Genomic DNA, 25,641 nt, shown 5'->3' with positions numbered 1-25,641 from the left:
AAGATACTCGCCCAATCGAACTATCCGAAACTTCCAGCATATAGAATCTAGGATTTCATTTAAGTAGGATTTCGTAAATCTTCCAAATCCGGATTTACAAAATCCTGGGAGGTTAAATCCTGAAAACTGTTTGGTAACATTCATGATAAATCCAGTTAAATCCTGTGTGACTGTTTTGACTGGTTCAATTCAGATTAAGTGGCGGTTAAAAAAGTTGACATACATATTAGGATAATATTTAAAGTCCATGACAGGAAAGTTAAATACAATATAACAAAACTTTATTAATACTAACTTATTATTATTATTATTTATATTAATTTATAATAATTATATCAAATTTATAATTATAATTATCAAATTACTTATTTATTTATTAATTTAATAAGTATTTGAATCTATTTAATTAGGTTATTTTTTTTGAAATAACTTATTATTTAACTAATACTCATACTAAATAATGTTATTAGTTATTTAAAGGTATTATTAAATTTACATTATTAATTATCTTATAATCACTCTAATTAGTCTACTAATTATTAATTATTATTGTACACTTAATTATTATGATTTAATACATTTCTTATATCAATTATATTTAATGAGAAAATTATATTAATTTTAATACTAATTATTTATTAAGTCTATTATATTTTGATTAATTTTAATAACTAATAATTACTTAATAAAGTCGCTCGCAGGGTTAGAACTTTTTGTTGGTCCGTAGTGAACGTACGACTCCTTCTACGTTCGGCCACCAATATTTAGCGAGCACGGAGCCATGAAGAAAAAGTCCCGACCCGACCCGCTGTTTTTTGGGTTCTAGTCGCTGCATTTTTTTAAATCCTTGACGACGCCGAACAACATCCCATCACCTTTCGATATATTTCAAAACACATAAGCAAATACCAGTTTGTACCTAGTTTTTTCTAGCAATACCTAAGCCAATACCGAGCAAATCCCTAGCAATACCGAAGCAAATCCCTGGCAAATACTGAGTCTGTACCGAGTTGTACCGAGTTCTTTCTGCAATACGAGCAAATACTAAGCAATACCAGGAGAAAATCCTTGCACATACCCGAGCAAATACCGAGCAATACTGAGTTGTATCGAGTTGTACCTAGTTTTTTCTAGCAATACCGAGCAAATACCTAGCAATACCGAGCATATCCTTAGCAATACCGAGAAAATCCTGAGCAAATACTGAGTTGTACCTAGTTTTTTCTAACGATACCGAGCAAATACCTAGCAATACCGAACAAATCCCTAGCAATACCGAGCAAATCCTGAGCAAATACCGAGTTGTATCGAGTTTTTCTGTACCGAGTTGTAGAAAAACTCGGTACAACTCGGTATTTGTATAGTTTTGATATTCACAGAGCGGTATTTCTCGATTTTTGCAAAACAATACTGAGCAATATCAAAAAAAATTCGAACATAGCATTCCCAGGTTCCCCTCCGGATCAAGTGTGGAAGAGCATGTATCGACACGGCCGAATCACAGTTACGAGTTCTTCATCGTAGCCGTTCGACTTTGCTCCTTCGACGACATTACCTTTTGGATCGGAAGTTACGACATTTTTTTGATCTGAAGTAATAACTGGAGCTCGGTGAAGGTAACTTTCTCCCTTTCGCGCGCTTCTTCTGCCAAATCCCGTAAATCCGCCGGTGGATTTGCGAAATGCGGGATTTACCGCGAGAAGTGCTCTTTTTCCGTCAACCGCGGATTCCATTTACCGTGAGATTTGGATTTGCATTTTAGGCGTTTGGATGGATTTCGCCAAATCCGGCCTTAAATCCGGCTAAATCCGCATACCAAACAGCCCCGATGTAAAACCCTTCAAAAAGCTGATTTTTTTAGTGCAGTTCGTCTGTACGAACTGGGTTTAGTACTGGACGAACTGAAGAAATTTGACCATTGACTGTTATGGATTTGATTGACTGACATGCATATTGATAGCAGTACCGTGCTTTGATTTCAGTTGTAGGCTTTGGTGATCTGCTGGGCTTTGTAAAGCTCATTATATGTGGTTAACAATTTCAGATCCGAGCAAGGCAACTGGAATGGAGTTCGATCAGAATGTCAGACGAATCCTTTCACTATGGATGCCTGGGGCGTCACACCCGAAGGGTGAGATACCCGCTTTAACCGAGGAAGCCAATGGACCAAAAACTCGTCGGCACTTCTTCGCTGCTGCTTCCGCTTCCGCTTCGGTGCTTCGCGTGAACTGCAGTTTGGACGTAGTGACGAGATTTTGTTTGCCCTATTGACCATTTTGTCTTCCCGCCTATTTTATTTTTTTCGCACTCAAGCATTTCCTTGAATAGATTGCAAGCGAGGGCTCCCTCTCCTGCTATAGAGCAAGCCAGAGTCGGCGAGGGAGTAAAAAGACGCCCCCAATGTCTGCGAGGAGTGGCACATTTAGCGGTACGAATGTCTTCCTCTCCAGAAACCTGGTCCCGCCCGAGGTTTTTGACGCCATCCACGATGCCCTCCGACTGAACGGCGCTCAGGTCTTCCTATGCTGCGATGCCTCCCGGACGGCCCCCAACGATTACCACGTCATTTCTTCTCCGGATCACGTGAGATCTATCTCGCTAGTTTTCCTTTCGTTCTAATGATCTAATCTAATGGCCAATATGTCATTTGTTTTCCCCCTTTTTTTCTTGAATTGCAGGAAAAGTTTGAGGATCTTAAGGCAAAGGGCTGCAATCTTGTAGGTAGGTTCCTTATGTACCATTCCATCTTGTTTTGCTGGTCTGATTTTGAGTTTTTATAATGGTTATGTTTTATGTTTACTGGTGCTGGGAAAGAGTAACTTGAATATTGCCTTTTGATCTGTTGAAGGTTCTAGGTGCACAAGCGACCGTTTTGTTTAATATTTCAGATGAAAATTCAGCATTAATGTGCCGGTGTAAAGAATGTGTGCATGCTTGTCTAGTTTGTATTATAGCTACTTGTTGGTACTTGAGGTTTGAAGGTATTTGGCCTTTGACAGTAGTGTGCATGATTTTGAAGCTGGAAGTTTGGTGATTGAATAATAACATCATAAGATTGTTTCAATTGGTGAATCTCTATTGAAGCTAGTTGAAAATAGAACAGATATTAAAAAAATATAAAGAATTTAGAATTGATAGAACAAAGATTGAATATATGATATACAATTTTTAATGAATGTGATATCAATAATTTTAACCCAATATTACTAGAATATGAAGTGACGTGTGATGTGTTCATTTATTCATTATATAGATCAATAGATACTAATTCAAAAATTAAGGCTGCTTAGTTAAGGTGAAGTGCATGAGGAGTATTGTACTAAGGGAATATTATGGATATTTAATTGTAGTTTTTATAAAATTGCAAAAGGACTCAACATATGTAACATTATAGTTGTGTAAAATGATTTGTGCAAAATTAGTTTATTGCTTTGTGGAGCACTTAATAAAACAAATTGAGAACAAGGTTCATAAATCTTACCCTCAAAAGTTTAGGATAAGGTTAATGGTGATGATGATGGTGACACTTGAAAATTTAGGCAGTGTCTGAACTGCCAGGTAAACTATCGATGAAGAATTGCTCTAAAATATTTATTTATTTATCACTTGGTTTACTTGGTTTTTAGAGGAAGAACTTGGATGAATGGCGGGGAAATAAGGAATCACTTACATTCTTATTTTTAAAGTCTCGCTATGTTCAGATAAATCATGAATTTTCAGGCCTCATAATTCACAAAAGAAATATTGACTTCTTAAATTTAAATATTCTAATGGGCCATGGTTGAAGTTCACGAGGTTGCATCTTTTAAAATGGAATATTTTCCCTGCAAGACTAGGCTTTTCACATAGTGATGACTTAAGTAACATTATAAGAAGTCTGTTAGACCGGCCCAAGATGGGCCGGTTGGACCGGTCCAACAGAGACCGGTCCACTGCTACGCGAGACGGGCTGGGCGGAAACGGCAGCAAGAGGCGGAGCTTCCTGTGGACCCCACGTGGGATTAATTTTGATTTGGGAGGGAGAAATTTGAATGAGGGGGCTGTTTTAGGAAATCCATTATTGTCCTTTATGATTATTTTGTGTTTAATTAGGAGATTGGGGGGGAAATTAGGATCATCTTGAATTTGAAGGAGAAGTTTGAGATCTCTTGGTGTTCTTGGGCTCTAGGGTTTGCTAGAGACTTGTGGAGAGTTATTCTTCCTCTCGAATCGAAGAACGTTATATCTTTCTTTGTTTTGCTTTCATTGCTAGTGAAATACAAGTCGTTTCTTACGTTTTCTCTCAGATTTCCCTGTTTTCCTGCTGTGGACAGCAGTTTGCTGCTGTAAATTTATTGGTTTGGATTAGAATTACTTGTGAACTAAGTAATTCCTATCAAAGTCATGACTTATCCCATTTGTTTTGAATGGTATTGAAATTGATTGTTTAAACCTCATCACTATTGTTTATATAAATTGAATGCGAATACCTTTATATTGTAATGCTTACAATGGACCTTGAAAGCCCACTTTTTTCAGTGAAGTCATATGTTCTCAATAGAGAAGGTTGTTAACATTCAAAATTTGTATACAACAACAACAATATCAAGCTTTTATCCTGCTATTTGGGGTTTGCTACTTGAATGATGAATCCTTTTTCTCCATTGTGCCTTGTTAAGAGTCAAATTCTCATTTAAATCTAATAAAGAAATGTTATTTCTAATATTTTCTAATCAAGTCTTTTTAGGTCTACCTCTACCTTTCTTAACATTAGCCAAATCTAATACATCTACTTTCCTAACTAGGTCATCGAAAGGCCCGCCATTTTATGTGACCAAACCATCTAATTAGACTATATCTAATCTTATCTTTCACTGGAGCCACTCCAACCTTTTCACGTATATGGTCATTTCATATCCTAACTCTAAGTTTAAAGCACTCATCTACTTGATCATCCTCATATCTGCAACACTTAACTTAATATTATATTTCTCTTTTAATGACCAACATTCTGCAGCATAAAGCATTGTAGTTTTCACCACCATCTTATAGAATTTTCTCGCAAGGAAAAAATAAGATAGCTTATAATTGTTTATACTATAAAATAATTATTGATTCCTGATACCAGATGGCATACAATTTCCCTATGAAGTTGTTTAAAACATTTTTAGGCATTATTTTTGATAATCTTGTTTCTATTTGAATGCTTGCTTCTAGGTCCACAATGTATTTTCTCATGTGCGAAAGAGTACAGGATGTTGCCCAAGCATGGCTATACCTGCTGCCTTGCAATGGATGGAGTAAAAGTTCTTGCTTCTGGATTTGAGAGGGATGAAAAGGTAATTTGATATGTAAACGCCACTACTTGATGACTTCTTTGTATTCATTTTCGTTTTTGGAACTATTCTACTTCTAAACCACCCCCATTCCCTCCCGCCCAACCCAAAAGTCCATTTGTCTTATCTTATTTCCATTTCTTGCCTTTTTGCAGTGGCATGGCATGATTTCACGAATATATAACTTCCAATTTTGTTTTGTTTTAGCATTTAACAATTTCAAAAAAAAAAATAAAAAATAAAATTACACAGAAATATGCTAGTTATGGTCTACTAAAGAATACCTGGTGTTCTTTTACGTTGACATGTTGATTATCCCATTGGCACCATGAAATAATGGAGAAAGGCTTCGTTGTTTCAAAGAAAGGAGGCAGAGGAGAATAAGTTTGAAAGAATGGTAGAATACTTCGTACTGGTATTGATCAAAATTTGGTTCAATATATACAGATTTATAAAGTGTAAAACATGGAAGATATATAAATATCCTAGCAATAAATGAAAGCTAAACAATACAACAGATTTTTATATGAAAAGTATTAAATATAATAGGTAGAATTCCTAAATTTAGCCTCAAGATTGCTTTAAAGTCGCCAATCATTCAAGCCCAAATCACAATGTGGCAAGGAGGAAAGGACTATAGGAAATAGCTGACAGGGACACACATCGACTGTCCTTACTCAATTCAGCAAGCATTTCATTTGGGGAGAGAAACCTACAACTCCAAATTGTAGGAATGGCCTTTTAAGGAGGTCTACATGCTGTCCAATTCCATTGTGAGCAGAAATTCCTTGTTCTTGGTTGCTATAAATATAGCATATGATAAAAAATATATTCACTTTCTTTTGATAGGAGCTACAACACATTTCAAAACTCTGCCAAACTAGGTTGTAAACATCATGTTAATTAAGTTTGTCAATCTTATTTTCAAATAACGATATCATCAGTCCTTAAGTGAAGATCTCAATAGTCAGCTTAGAAAATGAAATATTTGAAACACGGGGATCTTTATTTTGAAATTTTCTTTTGATGTGTATTTACTTCCACATATTTGGTCTGATCATAGATAGATAGGGTTGTGTGCTTTAATGATAGTAATCTTAGGGAGTTTTGATAATTATTTGAAGTTTTTTGGGAGCAACTTTAGTCAGATTAGTGCACTAATCTCACTGGACAAGTTTCTGAGTTCAGCTTTAGCCCACTCCTTTGCACAAAGTTTTACTTTTTTTTCATGTTACAAGGTTACCTTACATATAGGCGCAATACCTTAATGTAAATATTCAATCAACTATGGAACTGCCTAATTAGCATTGATATAGGATTTTATAATTTTGGATTCCTCTTTCTTGAAGAAAAACCCCCTTTCAAGGTTCCCTTTAGGTATCTGTAGATTAGATTGTGATAAGAGTAAGCCTGTTTAAATCATTGTTGATGTGATTTTGTTTTGTTGAACTTTTCTAACTAAGCTTTAAGTGATCGTTTGAACTCATAAATAGATATTTTTGATTTCCATATTAAGCATATCTTTCCAATTTAGTGATCCCTAGAGGAAGATCTATGTTGACTTTGTTTAAGTTATCATTCAATAGTGTATTCTTAACATCTAGTTGGTGAATTTTCTGGTTTAGTTTGATTGTCATTGAGAGAATAACTTGAATAGTGTTAAATTTAGCAACCAGAGCAGATGTTTCATAAAAGTTGATCATGTATGTTTGGTGAATCCTTTTGCAACTAGTGAAGCTGTGTATCTCTCAATGAATCCATCAGATTGATATTTAATAGTTGAGACCCATTTTCATTATGCAGTAATGACATTCTTAGGTTGTTGAATGTCTTCCAATGTTTTTTTTCTACCAAGTTGGAGACAACTTTCTCATTGAGTAGAGCAACTGTTAATATTTCATCATATTTGCCATAAGATGTTGAGTACATGTATGAGATTCTTTTATTAGAGTAATAAGCAATTCTTGAGTAATATCCCATATTTGTAGAAATAAACATGATTTTACAGGGACTGTTGCGTGATAATATCATTATTTGAAATAGGAGTTTCAATATTCTCAATTTCATCAGGTCTAATAAGATTTAATATTCCTGGCATTTATAGGTTAGAGGATTTTAGATGCAAATAATATTAAAAATATTCTCTTAAGTCTTAATCTCCCCTAAAGTGAATGTTTTTGGAAGAAGGGTTTATTTTCCAAGAAGTTAACTTCTATAGATATAAATATTTTCTTTTTTTAGGGAAATAACATTTATACCCTTTTTGATTTACCCCATATTCAAGAAAGATATATTTTAAGGCTCTAAGATCAAGTTTATTTTTATTAGTTTTTTGGTTATGTAAGAATGGCGATCCATTAAAAGGCATTACTTTGGTTATTTTTATTATGTTTAATACATTTCAACCACATTTGTGGAAATTTTTGAAAGTTTGTTCCCTTTGAGATTTATCATTCAACAAGTATAACTAACATACACGAGTATGATCTTCAATAAAAGTAATGAATCACCATTTAGAATAAAGATTTTGGATTTGGATGGGCCCAAAATATCACCATGCATAAGAGAAAAATGTTTCATAGTTTTCTAAGGCTTAGGCATAAAAGCAGCTTGTTGGTGTTTGGTAAATTGATATATTTCACATTGAAAATATCTTTATTTCAAACAAAGGAGGAAATAAGTTTTTATGACTTGAAAAATTATAATGGCCTAACCTATTGTACCATAACGTTACATGTTCATTTTTTTAGCAAGAGGAAAATTATTTTGTTGATAGCAATGACATGGTTACACTTTTTTGAATTCTCATCAAAGTAGTACAGACCTCTAACATCTTTAGCATTGTCAATCTTCTCTACTCTTTGGTCCTAAAATTCACAATATTTTGATATGAATGCGATTTTGTAGTTGCTATCTTGCTTACATATAAGAGCTTACAAGAAAGCTTTGGTATATTTAAAACAAAATTTAGCAAAGCTTAGAGTTAATTCCTATATTGCACGGATACAAATACGGTGACATAGATACGACATGTTACGGATAAGGGACATGTCAATTCTTAAAAATACGGGATATGGATACGGCGCGGACACGTCATTATAATTTATAAATCATACATAAAAATTATGAAAACAATCAAAACAAAGTATTTGAAATTACAAATAAAATAAAATAAAATAAAATAAAATAAAATAAAATCAACATCATTTGTAGCCTAGTAGCTTATAATATCAAAATAAAAGTAAGCATTAAATGTCTAGTACAACAACAAAAACATAAACATAAATTGTCTAGCACATGAAGTTTTAACTATCGGATACGCGTGTTTTTTTTTGAATTTTTTTTTGTTTTTGAACATACACGCATATCTGATACACGTGCCCTTTTGAAATTAAATAGTATTTTAATTGGATACGGCTTTGCCGTATCCGACACTTATTGGTGTCGTATCGGAGGCGTATCCGTGTATCAGTGTATCGGATACAACACACCTTCATAAATAGTTGTATCGGTGCAACATTGGTTAATTCTAATGATCCTTGTCTCAGCGATAGGGAGAAATAGTGGTATAATTCTCCATGCATATATTGGTTAAAACTCAAAATCTAGCCTAATATGTAGAGATTTGTTAGGTTGAAAAACTCAAAAACATGGAATAAATAAACATATCCTAGTTATAAAGAAAATCTAAATAATGCAATAGTTTTTGACATAAAAATTACTAAATACAATAGATAGGATCCCTAGAAATCAGCCACAAGATTTCTCCAATTCTGACCCGCACAATATAAGCTCAAACTGCAAGGTGGCAATTGGGAACAAACTGCAGGAAATGCCATAAAGGGTTGCTCGCTTGCCATCCCGGTTGAATCCTTCAAGAATGCCATCTAAGCCAACATTGCAAGAATTGCCATCTAGGGAGGTCAGCTTGCCGTCCAATGCACATGCGACCATAAATTCATTGTTTGGAACTGGTCTAAATATAGCAAATGATAAAAACATTTATTTCAGCAACGGTTTTTCTTTCTTTCTGAAGTTCGGTTTCAAATGGTACATGCTTCATCATCATCTTCATTAGAAGCTCATTTTGAGCATTATTTTTCTGTTACGTGACTATGTTGTCTTGCCAACTTTGTTTGCAGGCCATGATTGAAAAGCTAGTCACTGCTATGGGTGGAGTTTTGCAGGCCAAGGCAGCAATGGATGTGAACTTTGTCATTGTGAAGAATGTTTTGGCTGCTAAGTATAAGGTAAGTTGGTTAATTTATAATAATACGTATATATTTGTAGATGCACTTATACGTTTTTACCATAATATTATTTAATGAATTATTGAACATAGGTAATTTATCTTGTTGTCTCTGATTATTTACCGAAAAAGCTCCTTCCATTCACTGATTTGAAGATGGCACTGAATTATCAATTATCCATGATTCTAAATTTTTTTTGTTATGTCTAATGTAAGTTTGTCATGTAGTGCTTTGTATTTTTAATGCTTACATTTCCATCATTAGTATAAATTTTATGCATGGTGCAAGCTAAGTGTATCATCTTGAATGCATGATCATAAATATGAGTCAATTATTCTGTTAGGAATTGCTCTACAGTGCAACTATAACTTGGGCAAATTAATGTCCATTGTGTTGGAGTTCTACAAATATTTAGTTGGTTTGTATTTGTAATGATATTTGGGTTAACAATTAAAGGTGTAGATACACATTATCCGAGTTGTTAAATTGAATAATTGATCTCAAATATTGGAATTTAGAGCTGCCGTTGACCTGGAAGAAAAATTGTTTCATGCTAATTTTATGGTGGACCTCTATCGGTGTTCTCTAAAACTTTGGTCCTTTTTTCTTGCTTTTGAATTTTTCGTTGATTACCTTTTTCTTATTGATTCCTAGGAGATTCTCGCTAGTAGAGAATTTTTGTGCCAAAATCTTGGGAATTGCGCCTACCATGAAGAGAGAGAGAGAGAGAGAGAGAGAGAGAGAGAGAGAGGTGAGGGATAATAAGTTGAAGAGAGATATATACTTATTTAGAGGAGAGAGAGACACTTGTGATTTTGGAGTCACAATAGGGAAAATGCTCAATATCGATGGAATTTCTTATGGAAAAATTCCACCACAAATTCCATCGGTAATTATGACCCTGATGGATTTTCTGGCAGATTATTTCTTCAAAAGCATTTCTTAAATTTTGACAGAAAAATATATCAGAAATATCGCCAGAAAAAGCCCTATTTCGTGCCAAATCATTCCCCTCTCCCATTTCATGTTTTTTTCTGTATTGAACGAAGTTCTCGGCCTCTCTGACCCTCCTTGCTGTTCAAGTTGATTTCTACCATATTTTCACTGTTTTTTTTTGAGATTTGAAAGGTAAAACCTTTTCTCTTTGATCATTTTCATTTTTTAGAGATTTCAACAGTTAAAATTTGTTAAATATGCATTTTTTATCTTCAAGAAATCCCACTATATAACTAGAGGCAAAAAAACATGGGTATGTTTTTATAATGGGTTCACGAAAGAAGGGTGGCTGCCCATGTTAGTAACCTTAGGGTCCTCTAAGAGGTGATTGGGATTTATTGATCTCCAGTTAGTGTTTTAGTGGTGACTGGTGTTCAAAATGTGAGGTGGGAGCCCTTCATGACCTTCTCCCAAGTTTGTAGTGGGAGGTGTGATGGAGGTAGCTGGATTTGATAGTAAGAAGTGGAAGTAGGAAGCAGTGGTTAGAGTTTGAAATGAGGTCTACGAGTGAATAAATGTTACAACTTCCCTTTTTCACTTAAATATTAAAACAATGAAGTAAAAATAATCTAATTAATTTCTTATTTCAATTCTCCTTGGGTTGAGTATACTCTTTTTTGAAGGATTGGCAAACGTAGACTATAGTGGAGGTTTTGGTGGATCTAAGTCATGTACTTCTTTGAGGTTATCTAATATATTAATTGCATAAATATAAAAAATATGTATTGAAACAATTAAAAGAAGTAGATCAAAACGATTGCAAGTTGTTGGGAGTTGTTAATGGTCTAGAATAAAGGGCATAGCCTCATTGCAAGCATAACTAAATATGAAGGAGTAACACTAAAGAGAGAAGTTGCATTGGCAACCATAAATCATCTTGTGGTGCAAGCTATTTTAATGAACTTTACTCAAAACGTCATGATAGAGGCAATAAAAAACATTTTGCTAGGTCTCTAATACTTTCATGGATAATAGTGGACCCTTGGAGTGGAAGATAGACTGTGATTAGTGTCTCATTTTGGCGTTTTAGTGCTCTTAATATTTTTTAACTCCCAATAATAATAATAAATGGAAATATTAATGAATAATAATTAACAAAAGATAAAGGACGAAATATCAGTAAAAATCTGCAGAAAAAAGAACAACCAATTAAATCAAAGATCATATTACAGAAAACTCAAATGGCTTAACTGTAACGCTCCACATGCCCCATTCTTTTCCTCTTAAATTTTCTTTTCTCATATGCTCTCTATCTATCTCATAACCAGTGTTTTGTCTCTCATCATTGTTTTATTACATTTGATAGCAAAAAGGCTGCTCTTGAACCATTTGTTTTTTACTTTATTGAGGTCAAGCCTGGAATGAGATTGTGTTTTGTTGGTTGATAAAAAACTGCGCTGAACTAGCATATAGCTCATAAACTCAACTTGGTTGTACCCTTATTTTAAATTTCTAATATTGCTTAGTTATTTATCTAGTTAAAGCATACCATCATAAAAACAAGCTTTTATAAGCCTACTTGAACTTTATTAGTTTGGTTGTAAATTGATGGAATTGTGGGCATCTTACTGCACTTTGTTAGATGCTAATCTCCGGATAAGCTGGCAACATGCTCATGTACTACTTAACATAAATGTTATGCATCTCTAGTATAATTTTTATTGAGCTATTGTAAAAGACATTTAATATGACAGCGTTGACCTTTTCACAAATCATCCTGACATACCAGTCAAATATGCATCTGTTATGTGTCTTTCATTGGTTAATTGTAACTTCTTTCTGTTTGCAGTGGGCTTTACATGTTCTTAAGAAACCCATCGTTAACATGAGCTGGTTATGCCAATGTTGGATTGAGCATCGAGTAGTGCCCCAAGAGCCTTACAGGATTCTTCCTTTTATGGGGTTGACAATCTGTGTTACCAGAATTCCTGCAGGTCTGTATCGCAGGATTGACTAATAACCAACAAATAAACATTGATCATCTCTATTTTCATTGATATTTTCTTTACAACGCCTATGTACACCACAGAGTTTAAACTAGTGACAGTATTTTTCTCAAAGATGTCCTTTTGTTGGTAATCTATCCTTGAATTATAAAGGTGTAAGCGTATTTGCATTTAACAATGATACTATGATTCGGTTTTCACAAAATTTGTTGCAAACTCAACTATTGAATCTAATTTTTGCTTCTATGTTTTAATTTGGACTATTTTTAGTGAGCGATTTTATGTTTCCAGATGAACGGAAGGAGATTGAAAGGCTGATCATACAGAATGGTGGCCAGTATTCTGCTGATCTGACCAAAAAATGCTCCCATTTAGTTTCAGATATATCCTTTTCATTGATGCCCTTAGTATTCTTTTTTTTTTTTTAGTTTCCTTACAGATGCGAACTTTCCAGAGTTTCTTAGTTCTGTTATTGTTATTGCCAATGCGCTATTGGTTTGGATTCATATAGTGCCCATTCAATTAACTATTTCAACATGAGGAGACAAGTTTGAACTTCTAGCTATTATTTTGATGAATTGCACTACGCAAAGTTTTACCTCAAGCATGCTGTCTCAATGTCCTTCAATTTGAAACTATATCTCGTAATTCCTCATAACTACTTTTCCAATTGCGTTGAACTTGTTTGCATGGATCTTGTATCTGTACTATCCTTTAGATGCTTGACATAATTAATGTAATTTATCTAATCGATATAGCTCATTTATATTAGTGGCTTCAATCCTTTCTTATATACAACTTCAGTTAAAATGAAATTATTGGGAAATAGGCAAAACCTCATTCAAACACAAGAGCAAAAAGGAATGTGATAGGAAATACTTGAGTTCGCAAGTAACCCTAAGGTAATACTTGAGTTCGCAAGCAACCCTAGTCAAAATCAGCCTAAAACAGTGAGCAAGTTTTACAGCAGCTCCGCAGCAGGAAATGCACCCAAACAGAGAAAAATAAGGAAAAGAAACAAGGTTTCCACTAGTAGATGCAAGAAAACAAAGAAAGATACAACGTCCTTCGATTTAAGAGGAAGAACAACTCTCCACAAGTCTCTAGCAAACCCTAGAGCCCAAGCACATAATGAGATCTCAAACTTTTCATTCAAATTCAAGATGAGGACCTAATTCCCCCCTTTCCCCCTCTTTAACTCTCATCCCCATACAAAATCCCTAAACAGCCCTTCTATTCAAATTTGCCCCCCTTTCCATTCAAATTTATCCTCCAACCCTTGAATTAACTCCATGTGGGGCCCGCCTAGAGTAAGTAAGGATCGGAGGGGTCCGCCTAACAGAATGCAAGCAATATTATTGGTGCACAAAAACATACAAAGAATTTAATTATGTTCACCCATCCAATTGATGTCTACATTATATTTTTGTTGCTATATATATCACTATGACACTATGACTTGATTGTGGAGAATTACAATGCTAATTCTCGGATACAAACACAGGAAAGCTACATGTGACTATGTCATGTATCACATTTTCTATGTAGGGAAAAAAATTAAACTTCAGAACTTAACATAAGTAACAAAAGTTTGAGTAAGGCCTTCGTTGATCTTTGGTTCTAGTTTTCCTTTTCACTACTTCATGATGGTTGGATCTTTCATGCCTAATTTATTATCTCCGTATTGTATTATGGTCAAGTGTCAACTATAAAGGATGCATAGCTGTTCATGAACAGAAATGTTGGCCATGACCATGAGGTTTTTGTGGGTTGTTCGGTCATCTGAGCCTGCACAATACATGGAAACAAAACCCAAAGCAGCTACAACTACAAGGATCTTCACCTTCTTTAAGATGATTGATGCCAAAGCGTAATAATGGATATTCAACTTAGGGGTGGTTTGATCAGAAGTATTAGTATTGATTGTATTTTTTTTTTTTTTTGCATTTCATGTTTTTTAGTGTTTGGTATGAAACTGAAGAAAAATAAGATAAAAATTTGAGAGATTTGAATAACCTCAAACCCCTATTTTTCATGCATTTGAAAATTACTTGAATCAGGTGATTTTCAAATCCGAAGCTGCATCAACCTCTAGGTAGTTTGTGCCGCTTCATTCCTCACCATACCCCTTACCACTTTACTCATTGCCTCCCGAGTCTGCCATCTCCTTACGCCTTGCCACTTGCTTTCCTTATGAGTTTACAAATAAGAGAGAGAAAGAGTGAGAGAGTGTTTGAAATATATTTAAATAGACATAATTCTTTTTTTATGTTTTTAACTTGCATCCAACTAAACAACCTTACATTTTTTAAATGTATGCATTCCAGGTGTTTTGCATTTTGAAAATATCTAACCAAACAATCTTTTAGAAAATAGAGAAATCATGGCATTATTTTAAAGAAGAAAAATATACATTTTAAACTTTGACCATGGTCCATGATATCTCATATGAACCTAATGTTGAAGTTTAAACTATAGAGCAAGTTAAAAATAAAAAGCAACATGATTGGCAGTGCAATAGATTCATTTTTAAGCTCACTCAGAAAAAAGAATACTGCAGAGGACGTTTTTCCAGATGGTTTATGCTCAAGGCATCATGTTTTTGCTGTATTGTACATAATTGAACTCATATAACTGTCCAAAGCTTCCGATCTAGTTAAGGCCTAATGTTCAGATATTGTGAGGTGCAAACCAGTAAGCAGCATCAGTACGAGTCGCAAGAACTCAAGTTTAACTCCTCCAATGGATGCCATTGATTCATACTTGAAAAATGTGAAATTCTCCCAAAGGACAGTGATGAGCAAATGTTGATAATCATCAACGTAAGATGATGTTCGCTGATTATTAACCTAAGCTTATTCGATGTCTGAAAATTTCCTATTCTGTTATAGTTGGAATGGTTTTCATCTATAGTACTAAAGACCTTTCCCATTGCATTATTCTTGCATTTTTCAATAGTCTATCTCGTTAGAATTATTAGATACTTATTGCTGGTGTTTCTTTCATTTGTTTTTACGGTCATTCATTTCTAGAATTCATTCATTCTTTAGTTTAATTTGTAGTTGCAATATAGCACTTTTTGTTTTTTAGTTCCCATATTTTAGGGGTCCTCATCAGATATTACAAATTCTGACCTTGACGTTCCAAAAGCTCCAGCTGGAGACAAGTATGTTGTTGCACAAAGATGGGGTCATATACATATTGTTAGCCGCAAATGGATTGATCAATCCATTTCAAGACGAGGTAATGGTTGCTGATCTCCTTCCTTTTTTCTCTCTTTCAGATATCTAGACAAGTTTGCACTAAGATGTACATCGTTTTCACCTAGTAGCAATGATTGCATACTTGGTTTTTAGTAGTTTGCCTGCCACCTTTTGCATGTAATACTGACTACTGAATTCATTATTTATGCTTATCTAATATGTAGCCTGTCTGGATGAGCGGCTGTATCCTGTTCTTGAAATTTCTCTTTCTGGTAATGATGCAAAAGTTTTGCATAAGGAGCAATATTTCCAAGAACCCAGTAATGTAACCTCACAGCTTCTGCCACCAACCAATATTGAGGACCTAGAAGCAGCTTCATCACAGAACATCTCTATTTCAGAAACCTCTACCATTAAAAGTGAGGTTGCAGTTGCAGAAGCATATCCTGGGAAGATGGAAGACAAAAATGTTGAAACAAATTCTGAACATGTGGAAGACAAAGTTAAATTTGATTGCCGAGTGGCTCAAGATTCAGAAGAAGATGATGATCTTTATTTATCAAGTTGCAGAATCTTTCTGGCTGGCTTTGAGGAGAAGGAATTGAGAAAGTTAGTTAATATGATACGAAGAGGTGGAGGCACTCGGCATATGTTATTGAGTGAAAAGCTGTCACACATAATTTTAGGCACACCTTCAGAGTCGTAAGTTTTTATTTGAACTGCCATTTAGGGGTTGTCATAACATTGTTTAATGAATCTTGATTCGGAAACTATTGATATTTTTTTCCCAGAGAAAAGAAAGAAATAAGACGCTTGGCTGTTTCGGGCGTCATTAATGTGGTTAATGCCACCTGGCTTGAGGAATCTGATCAGGCAAAGAGAGAGCTTCCTGTATCATCCAGGCACATTTTTTCCGCCTTAATGATTTCAAAGGGTTTGTTGTCTTCCTTTGAGAACATTTCATCCATTCAAACATCTTGAATTTTGTAGGATACTTTATTATCTAAAGAATCAGCCTGATTTTTTTTTTTATTACGTTCGTTATCCTGATATATAGATTCAACATATTCTTGTATGGAGCCATCTGTTGTTGATCAAGGTGTCAAGAAGGTTGAAAATATTCGTGTTTTTTCTTTTGCAACAACTAGTCCTGTTACAGAGGATAAAGTTCTTGTATCCAAGCCGTTATCTAATGAAAAGCAAGGAACCAATGAGAGCTGCCCAATCGTTAATGGCTTCACAGAAGTAGTCACTAAGTGTGAAGCATCACGCCAGCATTCCATTATGAAAGTTAATCAGACACATGAAAGCAAATTGCATATGGTTTCTGCCAGGGGGGATTCTTCGAATAGTAAAGCAGTTTTCAAGGGGAAGTCATTTTGTTTTTCAAGCTCATTTCCGGTAGAACCTGTAAGTATTTTCATGCGCTCTAGTTATCATGCTGCGGTGTTGTTATCTATTGCTTGAATAAACTATCACGTCTTACTAAATGTTGACAATTCCATGAAGTTTCTATGGGTCCTGTTTGCTGTCTAAATTGACGAGAGCTTTAATTTATTGTGAATACGCCTTATAGGTTCTAAAAATACTCGGCAGCTATCAGCTTTCTTATGGATTTATCTGGAGTCATACCATTGCTTAAAATTGTGTTAGTTGTTGAAGTGAATGTCTTGAAAACCACAATCTGTTTCTGTCGAACCAATTTGTTTCAGTTTCAGTTTCAGTTTCAGTAGTTAGGTGGTTTTGACAGTTCCAGTGCTTAGATTTGATTTCTATTGGCTGCACTTTTAATAAAATTATAATTTTTTCTATAATTATGCATTTTAACTTCAAAATAAAAAGTAATGTTCAAGATAAATTTATCATAGTTTTATATTTAAATTATCATAAGGTTCCATAGAATCACTAAAATATGTTAAGACTCTTTAGGTTAAAACAATTTAACGGAAGACCTAGTCAAGACGTGTTGTTGTGACATTCTGTTTTTATTTATTTATTATTCAGATTAAATAGTTAGCCTATTGTCAGGGGTTATCTCTGTGGCTTGGTGGTATTGGGTTGGATAAATTGCTGCGAGGGATTGGTTTGAAACCTATAAAGGAGGTGTGGAAGAGAAAATTTAAATTTTTTTAAGTCCGTACCAGAAATTGAAAAAAATAAAGCACGTGCAATTTCGTCTTACAACCCAGCGGAAATGAATACAAAAATTGCAAAACCAATTGGATTGGCTGTTTTTTTTAAACCATAGTTTGAGTTTATATTTCTTCAGTTCTGTAATTCTTCGTTCATTTAGTGGTATTACAAGAATTTTTTTTTTAATCATCTAGCTTGTAGCTCCAGTGGCAAATAAGATTAGAGAGAGTCGCTTTAAATTATTTGGTCACATAAGATGTCAACCTTCTCATGATCTAGTTAGGAGAGTAGATGTATAAGATTTGACCTATTTTAAGAAAGGTAGAGGTAGACCTAAAAAGACCTAGTTAGAAAGTATTAGAAATGTCATTTTTTTATTAGTTAAATAATAATTTGACTCTAGTAGGACATAATGGAGAAAAAGATTCATGTTGGCGACCACACAGCTTGATATTATTGCATCTAACTTTTAGCTCATTTTGTTTGATCAGCGGGCTGAAGTTATTGAATGGGTTAAAGGAGGAGGAGGAGGGACTTTGTTGGATGACCAAGCAACAAATGCTGATTTCATCATCGAGTCTCATGGTCTTTCACAGAGTTTGTGTGCTAGTATTTTTCAATCTACTTCTGTTTCCACGCATTGGATACGCGCCTCTATTGAGGTATATATATAGTGCTAATTTGTTTAGTGGTTTGTTGGCTAAAAAATAGTTATATTCTATCGTGTGGTGTGACTAGTTTCATACTGATGCTATATATTACATGCTACGGACATACTGCACCTGCACTTTTGGTCAATGCCATTTTCATTTTTCAATTAAAAAAAATCCAACATTGAAATGTCAAATATACTATTTGTGCAAGGGATTTCTGCAGGTTCTTGTTGTCCAGCTTCACAAAGTTTTTGTTCTTTATTTTATATTTAAATCTAAAACTTGATTATGGTGGAAGTGTTGTCAAGCATGCTTCATTTTCCTGGATAAGAAAATGAGATTCATGGCAAACAGACCTTAACCTTTTGGCAAAGATGTCCACTCATGGGTAATTTTATGATCTTTTGTCAAGTCCACTGATTATTTTTGTTTCTTTATTGAGATATTAAGTTTGTAGATATTTGGTTGATGGAAGAATTAGACAGATTCCATAAAACGATGCAAAGTTTATGTGTACGTTTTGATAAAAATCTAGACTTATTAATGAAGAACAACAGTACAACATTTATAGGATATTTGGCATCCTTACATATTTAATCTTAAATAATAACTTTAAAAAGAAAACACCATACAAATTTGAAATTCAAATAAAAAAATGTCTTTCGATTAATTTAGCCAACATTTCATTCATTTGTTTTCTTGTAGTGAAACTTCCAAATGCAATGAACACTTTTCTTTTTCTCATAATCCAATTGGCTTCCCCTTGGATCTTATTTTTCCATTTCCTATTTTTACTCCCGCTCAAGTTGGTGAATAGATATCAATCAATCCCAACTTACTAATGAGAAAATCAAAATTGAATTTGAACAATCCTTTGTAAGGATCTCTATGGTTTACTAGGATATAGGAATAAAATGCATGCAAATAATTCCCACTTCAACTTTTTCTTTATAAATGGCGATTGCCTCCCCAATACCCACGCTTGGTTCTATTGTATTGCATAGGATTGTGGGCTTTACTTTATGATGCTTTGTTGCCATAATATAGTTTCATTGCAAAATCTATAATTTTTTATAGTTCAACCCTCATTGGACATGGCCATATGTTCAACTTCAATAATACTCCGAGCTACTATATTAAGTTTCTTACTCTTCGATGTGATAAAGTTGCCTCATATAAAGAAATAAAATAACTTATGGATATTCTGTCAATAGTAGAAACTACCAATCTACGTTTGGTAAACTTCAATATTGTGCTTAATGCTTTTCTTGAAAAGTTCATCATTTTAAGGGCAATTTTTTAAATACTTCATGATTTTGTATGCAGCCTTTGGATGTTCTTTTTGTGATTAGTGCATAAATTAACTGACTAGGTTTATAATGAAGGCTATATCAGATCTTTTATGGAATAAATAAATTAGTTTTTCCCCCACTTTTTTTGTCAAACATCAATAAGTTCTCCATCATTATTTCTCTAGGTTTATGCGTGGATCAATAGGTGTGTTAACATGTCTATGTCCATCCATTCCAATTTCATTAAGAAGATTCAAAATATACTTCTTTTGAGACTTCATAATATCATTCTTTGATCTTCCTTTTTGCAAGAAACAAATCTGAGGTATTCCAAATACTTCATTTTAAATTATTCAACAAAAAAATTATTTAGCATGTCTTTTTTATCAAATTCATAGCTAGCCAAGACGATGACCATTGGCATCAAAATTTGAAGCATATCAAATGCCACTTGATATTTGGACCTTTTTAGTTCAAGTTGTTTTTTATGCTAGGCTGAGTTAACCATGCCTAATCTAAGTCACGTGCACTTAACTAAGGCTAACACCCATGCTTGACCCTCTAGCTATTTCTAGAGATGGTTCAAGACATTTCTTTGTATTTTTTTATATATATATTTTTAAGACATTTCCTTATAGTTTACAATGCCTTATCTCACACTTTCAGTTTGTTGTACCATATAAGCTTTTCTTCCTTTTTTGTTCAATCAAGTAGAATCAAGTAAAGAAATCAAATTATGGAACTATACGTCTCTTTAATGGGTAAGTATGAATGCTGACAACTTTCAACAGGAGTTTGCATCAATCATTTTTCTGTCATAAACCATCTAATTCCATGGCTTTAATGTCTTTATTGCTAGAAGATTTAATGGGTGTGAAATTGATAATATCAATTAGTAGCTGTGAAATTGATAATTGTTAGTTAATCTTGCTAAAAAGATCAAGTGATGTTGGTAAAATGAAGAAGAAAAGAGATATAACTTCTATGATTAAACCTACGTTCGTAGAACAAAGAAGTGCCTCAAGAGTACTGTGAGGAGAGAATATTATAATGGCTTGAAGGAAAATTTTTTAAATTATAATTAGATTACCTATGCTATATGATTGAGTTTTGAGTAATTATGAAGCTATTGATAGTAGTTTAATATGATAGAAATTAGTGTGTTAAGATTTATGTTTGCAAAAACTAAAAAGAATTTGTTGAAAAATAATAATAGAGATATGGTGGGAATGACATCTATCAAAGATAAAGCAATGAAAAATAAACTTTGGTGTTTTTTGCACACATAAAACGAGGTAGAAGATGTATTAATAATACAATTAGATAAAATTTATGTTGTGAAATCATTAAACATATATCAAGTTTAGTTGGGTAAAGAGATTGAAGGGAAATTGGGTTAAAACTTAAAATGTCAAAATGAATTGAAGATGAAGATTTATAATATTTGAGTAGATAGGATAAAGTTCATAAAGTGATGAATGTCTCCGTTACTGTTTTAACTCTTCTCGTATGCACTAGCTAGATATTTGTAGCTGCTTTTATAATCAAGCCTGCTGCCTCCTGCCAGCTTCTCCCTACCAACAAGCTTTAAGGGAATGCATGTCAGGTTGAATTCATCACTATTCTGTAGATAATACCTTCGACTTTGGAGCACCTGCTGTTGTAAAGTCAATGCTCATTATGCTATGGTTAAGTGCAGCGCAAATGATATTGTTATTGTCTGCATTTGTAAAAATATGGGTATCATGATGATTATTAACTAAATATTTATACCAAAAACAGCTTATCTTAGATGCATTGAAGAAGCTTTTACAATAAGCTTTTACTTTCGGCATAAAATATCCTTATTTCAAAGTAGCATTGATAGCATCTATATCATTCCTTGCTCTACTTTGAAATGCTCTGTCGATTGTTGTGAAGCACTTTTTCAAAATAATGCCTACTATATTCATTTGTTCAAGGAGTGCTGCATGCAAGATGTTGCAAGCCACATACTTTACTCTCCATTGAACTGCCATATTCCGTTACCTGGATTTGAAGACCTCCGATTCTGTGTTTCCCAATATGAAGGGAAAGAGAGAATATTATTAAGGAATTTATGCTTTGTCTTGGGAGCAAAATTCACCGAGAAGCTAACCAAGAAAGTTACTCATTTATTATGCAAGTTCACTAATGGTCCAAAATACACAGCTGCTTGTAGAAAGGGCATTCAAACAGTTACTGCTGAGTGGATCACTGAATGCGTCTCGCAGGTATAGATCCTATCATTTTTCAATTTATACTTCCTGTAATCTTGGGATTTGCAATTTCTTTTTGACAGTAATGAGACACTTTTATATTTTCCAGGATAAATTGGTTCCACCTGATTTATTTCAGCCAAGGCCAGTAACTTCACAGGATAAAGAGGCAGGTTTATGTACTGTGAGTCAGCATCCAACACAGGCAGTTCGCATGATTTCCTTCCCATCACAATCACCTAGTCAACCCCAAGGACTGATGCAAAACTCAAGAATGAACGTTGGTAGTTAATTTTCTAGCGATGAATGTCTTTTCTTTACATTTTTTTTTTCTATTTTTCCTTTTATAAAGCATGTGGAATATGCAGCAATAGCTATTAACTCCATAAAACTATAAGGTTCAAGTTCTGATGGAAAAAGGTTGAACTTATCGGAATTGGATAGAAATACTCGTGCATCTAAAAGAAAAAAAGTAAAAGAAATTCTTGGGGAAAATCGCAAAACTGGTCCTGATGTGGCCGAAGCCATAGAGGATCTGTTAGCGCAGTCAGACAAGGTACATAATTGCATTATTATGCAAAAAATTATCATTTTGTTAGCAGTTGCTTATCTTGCATCTGGTTTCTGTCTAAGATTCAAGACCTAAAATCGCCTGGGACGTCTGGTAATGGAAGTAATGTATCCTCTAATTTATCCTTTCATGCTTAGCTTTCCTTTGGGTCGTACTTGCTTTTCCCTCATCACCTAGTTACAGATATTTGCGCCTGATCCTCCTATTATTGATCAAAATCATGGAAATTCAAATACTGCTTCTGGAATATCAAACAATTGGATAATCCGGTGAGTTGCTCCTTTTCTCTTATTCAAGGACTACTCAGTCGCCTATACATGTAGCACTTACATCATGCATGTTTTATGGAAGTAATGTATCCTCTAATTTATCCTTTCATGCTTAGCTTTCCTTTGGGTCGTACTTGCTTTTCCCTCATCACCTAGTTACAGATATTTGCGCCTGATCCTCCTATTATTGATCAAAATCATGGAAATTCAAATACTGCTTCTGGAATATCAAACAATTGGATAGTCCGGTGAGTTGCGACTTTTCTTTTATCCACATGTAGCACTTATATCATGCATGTTTTCTATAATATATTCTACAACATTTTCTCCCGTGCTCCATTTCATTTTTACATGTCCAATTTCCGCCTTAAAATATGATTTTCCAAACGAGTTGCTTTTACTAAAGCAAATAATCTGTCTCGAAGACTTAGGTTGTGTTTGGTACGGCTTTCTTATTGCTTCTTAAATTAGCTTTTAAGTATAACAATTAAAAATTTTTAACTAGAAAACTGCTTTAAGAAGCAGTAAGAAAGCCATTCCAAATGAAGCCTTTTATAATTATGAACTTTGTTTCTGCTGTTTCCTGAAATGATCCAGTTCAGTTCTGGTATAATCACAGGGAGCAGAAACAAGGAAGCATTTCCCATCCAACAAACCAAGCAAGAAAGTCTGGCGCATATGATGCTTTTACTGAAACACAAACAGAATCACAGGTTTGTAAATTGCATAAATTGGATTTATTTGTACATATTTGAACGTGTTAATGGCAGTGGTGATTCTATCTGTTCAGGTAGTTGGGTATGAGGAAGACTTGTCAGGCAGGCAGAAAATAATTGAGAGAGTTCGATCACAGAGCTTGACATTGACGCCAGATGTGAGGTCAGTAGTAACTGCTTGAAAAGGTTTTTGTTATTTCAGTGAACTGATTTCTCGGACGGTCTGGATAACAGAAAATGAATCATTTGCAGTCTTTAGAGTTCTGCTGTAATGATCTTATTCTTTGAATACTTGAAAATTTGGAGAGCATTTGCAGATGAAATCATTGCCACCTTGTCCACTAATTTCGGGGAGAACATGCCTTTCACGTAGGCTCTGAGATTTGCAATGAAAAGGTTTCTACACTCACCAATTTTTAATCCAAATTTACTCGCCCATTTGTGTAAGAAAATGCATGGTATGTAATATGATGCTCATCTGGGTATGTGCCAGCCTTTATTTGAAAAAAAAGGATGCGAATATTCTTAGCAAAATTTAGTTATTGATGAAAATGTTGACTTATTATCTTGTATTGCACTCATCTCAAAGTAAATCTAAAGATTTTAAAATTTATTCCAAATTAACTTTGATCAGAGTATTCAAATCCATATTTTCTCCATCATTCTCATACTGAAAATCTGATTGAGCTGCATTTCAGGACTTGCTGCTGTTAAGATGGAAGTTTTGCTTGCTCTGTATGATTGTTTTTTGAGACCTGAGGGCTGTAGAAGAATAGAAGCATCCCTCCTTTAAAGCTTCATAAACGTTCAACTTGGGCTCTTTCTCATCCCACTGATGGCTGAAGCAATGGATTCAGAGATGCATCTATTTTTATTCTTTTTGAATTAATGAATATATCATCACATCAATCACCTTGCAGCCCATATCCTATTTAATATGTAATTTGCTGCTTGTTCAATAACTATTCCAAAATTGTTTATAAAACTTTTTTGACTTAATATTCATGATTTTGAAAAGCGTAAAACTTGTTAGCTGTGTAATTATGTGATCCACCCAATCCTATCTAATTTTGAAGAAATTATTACGTGCAGAGTTTGGATGTTGTTTTTCGTCCAGATTTCAATCAGGTGAAGACATTTAGACTCTCTTTTGTATAACAATAGAGAAAAAAAAAAAGAAAACTCCAGTTGTCTTCACCTGATTGAAGTACGGACAATGTCTACACTCCGTGCGTAATAATTTTTTTCTAATTTTGTAGTTATGGTGTGCAGTGTCCATTACCGCCTCGGCATTCGAAATTTGTTCACCCCAAATGTGCTTATACTCATTGGCTTCACAAGCTATTGAAAGAAAAAAAAAACAAGCAAAAGTCATCATTTCTGCTTAGTACCAAGTTTTTTGGAAGTAGAAAATATTTTTGAAATTTATATTTTGTTATTAGTTATCTTAATTTTAAAAATGAAGTCAAGCAACTAAAAAACAAGTGAATCTCGTAAGATAAAAACGTAAATCAAAAAGCAAAGTAACATGGGAATAAAGAAGAATATGATAATGAAATTTCAAATTTATTTAAGGTAAATTCAACCATGAAATTTTTTTTGACAGAATTCTTTAAAAAGCTTGAATTTAATAAAATGTTACATAAATGTATATATAATTTCATATACCATACTTACATGTGTCATCATAAAAAAAATAATTACCGGCATCAGATATGATTACCCATGTTATTAAAGTTCTGATTTAAAATATAAACAAATCATTTTTCTCCAGCTATTTAAATTCGAGTATATAAATATAATAAAATCATGAAATTTTAATCATTTTTTTCATTAATTTGCGTACATCTCCTCTCAGCATGAGAATAATCATTAATTATTTCAAAATATTATGTAACTTTCAATTCTTATAAATATAGGATTGATAAACATTTTTTTGAACACTATGCTAACAAAAAGTAATGAAATTCCAGAATTCTTTTCCTTATCCATCTCTCTTTTCTTTACTCTCTTAGTTACTCTAACAAATATTGTTAGCAGGGTCAGAATGTCACCTAAAA

At 33.8% G+C, this 25,641-nt stretch overlaps 1 protein-coding gene across 7 annotated transcripts; it reads left to right on the top strand.

The window, feature by feature from the left end:
- Positions 1 to 1,597: 1,597 nt before the first annotated feature.
- Positions 1,598 to 24,606, top strand: LOC110097517 (DNA topoisomerase 2-binding protein 1). Of its 7 annotated transcripts, XM_020823923.2 has the most exons (22): positions 1,769 to 1,825; positions 2,125 to 2,241; positions 2,329 to 2,583; positions 2,679 to 2,721; positions 5,197 to 5,318; positions 9,458 to 9,565; positions 12,351 to 12,495; positions 12,799 to 12,890; positions 15,657 to 15,750; positions 15,935 to 16,412; positions 16,502 to 16,644; positions 16,768 to 17,120; positions 18,335 to 18,505; positions 21,750 to 22,040; positions 22,135 to 22,309; positions 22,424 to 22,581; positions 22,659 to 22,703; positions 22,774 to 22,865; positions 23,485 to 23,578; positions 23,656 to 23,744; positions 23,899 to 23,977; positions 24,280 to 24,606. In XM_020823923.2, the coding sequence occupies exons 3-21, from the start codon at positions 2,401 to 2,403 to the stop codon at positions 23,900 to 23,902; spliced, it is 2,880 nt and encodes a 959-aa protein (XP_020679582.1). In that variant the 5' UTR covers positions 1,769 to 1,825; positions 2,125 to 2,241; positions 2,329 to 2,400; the 3' UTR covers positions 23,903 to 23,977; positions 24,280 to 24,606. The 7 variants fall into 7 exon arrangements, with proteins under 7 accessions (XP_020679576.1, XP_028549857.1, XP_020679582.1 ...); XM_020823917.2 differs by lacking the exons at positions 1,769 to 1,825; positions 2,125 to 2,241 and adding an exon at positions 1,598 to 1,616; XM_028694024.1 differs by lacking the exon at positions 2,125 to 2,241 and having other exon boundaries at positions 1,711 to 1,831; positions 2,328 to 2,583.
- Positions 24,607 to 25,641: the final 1,035 nt, after the last annotated feature.

This window comes from Dendrobium catenatum, unplaced genomic scaffold, assembly GCF_001605985.2.
Source record: "Dendrobium catenatum unplaced genomic scaffold, ASM160598v2 fragScaff_scaffold_390, whole genome shotgun sequence".
In the NCBI taxonomy this organism is placed as follows: domain Eukaryota; kingdom Viridiplantae; phylum Streptophyta; class Magnoliopsida; order Asparagales; family Orchidaceae; genus Dendrobium; species Dendrobium catenatum.
This window is presented reverse-complemented; position numbering and strand designations above follow the sequence as displayed.